Raw genomic sequence first — 1913 nt, 5'->3', positions numbered from 1 at the left:
CAATACAATAGCTGGCAGAAGATATCCCCCTATCCACACTGTTTAGCATGGATAGGAGACCCCACAGAGCTGAACTAGAGAAATCTAGCTGTGTATGGCTAGCTTTAGGGATGCACCGATACCAAGTACTGTACTCAGTACAAGTACAGATACTTTTCTAGCTCAAGGACTAGAATAGAGAAAAAGTTAGGAGGTGGATGTCATTTGTAAGGAGCACACGGAGCTCCTGGGATTTTGGACATCTCTGTTTTAATGTATGGTTTTGTGTTTATAAATATATATTAGGGATGCACCGATACCATTTTTCCAAGTACTGATACTCGCCCAAGTACTCACAGATGCAAGTACTGATACATTTTTGTTTATTTTCATGTGACAGTTTTTCTAAAACAATACAGACTAATGATTTCAGGACAGTGGGGGGAGCGCCAGAGCCAGGTCCCAGCTGCGAATGCTGCAACCCTGGTAGTTCTCATGAAAATGCCAAGTATCGGCACTGGTATCTGAACTGGTATCTGGACATCCCTACTTTACACAGACACTGTCACTTGAATAATTTGTGTCTTTCTTGTTTTTTCCTCTCCTGCAGATAAGAATAGCACTGAAAGACTGGTCTGAGGTGGAAAAGTTTAATCAGGATCTGATCAGCGCTCAGCATTTAGATGCAGTGTACATCTTCAGACAAATGCGCCGCAGCAGAGCCTTTTATTTCACAGCAATGCCCACAATGGTAATTTGGAATGACATAAAGCAGATATTCTTTTCAGTTATATGGGATGATGGCAGTTCCCTATTTATTTTATGATTGCGTATATCTGTTTTGCAGTACAAAATCCAGAGTTCATTCTTTCCACTAGTTTAGAGTCAGGCATTCAGTGATTTACAATCCTCAATTCATCAGACTTCCAAAGGAGAGACTGGGGGCTGTGTTTATTCAGAGCGATGTATAGCATGCGTAATGCTGTAATGGACTGATTGTTAGGGGAGGGGCTGCATAACTACCTGTAAGAATTTCTGGGGCAGCACCTACCCTAAAAAAATGCCTGTAACAGGGTGACTGATCCACAATAAGGTTTGAGACATCATGCAGCCCTTGGTTCTGTAGAACTGGAGGGCTGGATACCTGTCCTTGTGAGTAAGCGAAAAGAGTTTAACTCTTTCTTAGTGGCCAGTCCAAAGCGAAGCTAGATCTGCAATATGTATTAAATAACAATGCCTTGTGCCTCTTCCATTCCCATTCTCGGTTCCATGTACACACTGAGCAGGCACTTGATGTTGGGACAGTACCTGATCTTACCAGCTGGTGGCACTGCAGTGAAATCTCTACCCATGTGTAGACTGGTTGCAGTGTATGTCAAGGCAGAATAAAAAAAACCAAAACATTCTTAGTACATCTCAGGATACATGTTTAATCCCTTTAAACATACTGCAGTGTACAGAAAGATAACTGTCGGTGTGTCAGAAATATATTATACTCCTACCTTCCTCTTTGACAACATTATGTATTTTGGGCTCTGAATACCTGAGCATGTGGTGTCAGCCCTGCCTGCTTCATTTCTGATGGCTTACAAAGAACACAGAGCTCTCCTCATCTCCCCCTCCTGCTCTTAATTTGCCTCCTTGTGTACAGGCAGAGAGCACAGGAAGTTATCAGCTCACAAGATTTTTTGCACTTATGAAACAGATATAAAAATACACTTGAATGGTATATTTAACTGACCAAAAGGGAGCAAATAAGAGAAATTCATTGTTAGGGTTTACCTACATTTTAACTGGATGCATTTGCTATTGCACCAGTGTGCGTTTACATACCTGTGGGTCACTTTAGAGATTATTAAAGCTGAACTTTAGGCAGTGTAAACATTTAAACTAGACAGTTTACGCTTCATTCTACAGCTATTTGCTGCTTTTCT

The 1913-nt window shown here is 41.3% G+C and overlaps 1 protein-coding gene across 1 annotated transcript in view; it reads left to right on the top strand.

Moving 5' to 3' along the window:
- SNAPC1 (small nuclear RNA activating complex polypeptide 1) overlaps window positions 1–1913 on the top strand; it is a gene marked incomplete at its 3' end in the record, with an annotated part of 16445 nt that overhangs the window by 3670 nt on the left and 10862 nt on the right. Inside the window, exon 3 of the mRNA XM_018562443.1 lies at window positions 590–730. Coding sequence (XP_018417945.1) covers window positions 590–730 — 141 coding nt within the window. The remainder of the gene's footprint in view (window positions 1–589; window positions 731–1913) is intronic.

Source organism: Nanorana parkeri, unplaced genomic scaffold (assembly GCF_000935625.1).
Source record: "Nanorana parkeri isolate BGI_ZX_2015 unplaced genomic scaffold, ASM93562v1 scaffold20, whole genome shotgun sequence".
Classification (NCBI taxonomy): Eukaryota; Metazoa; Chordata; class Amphibia; order Anura; family Dicroglossidae; genus Nanorana; species Nanorana parkeri.
Note: the sequence above shows the minus strand (reverse complement) of the source record. Positions and strands in the feature narration are given on the sequence as shown.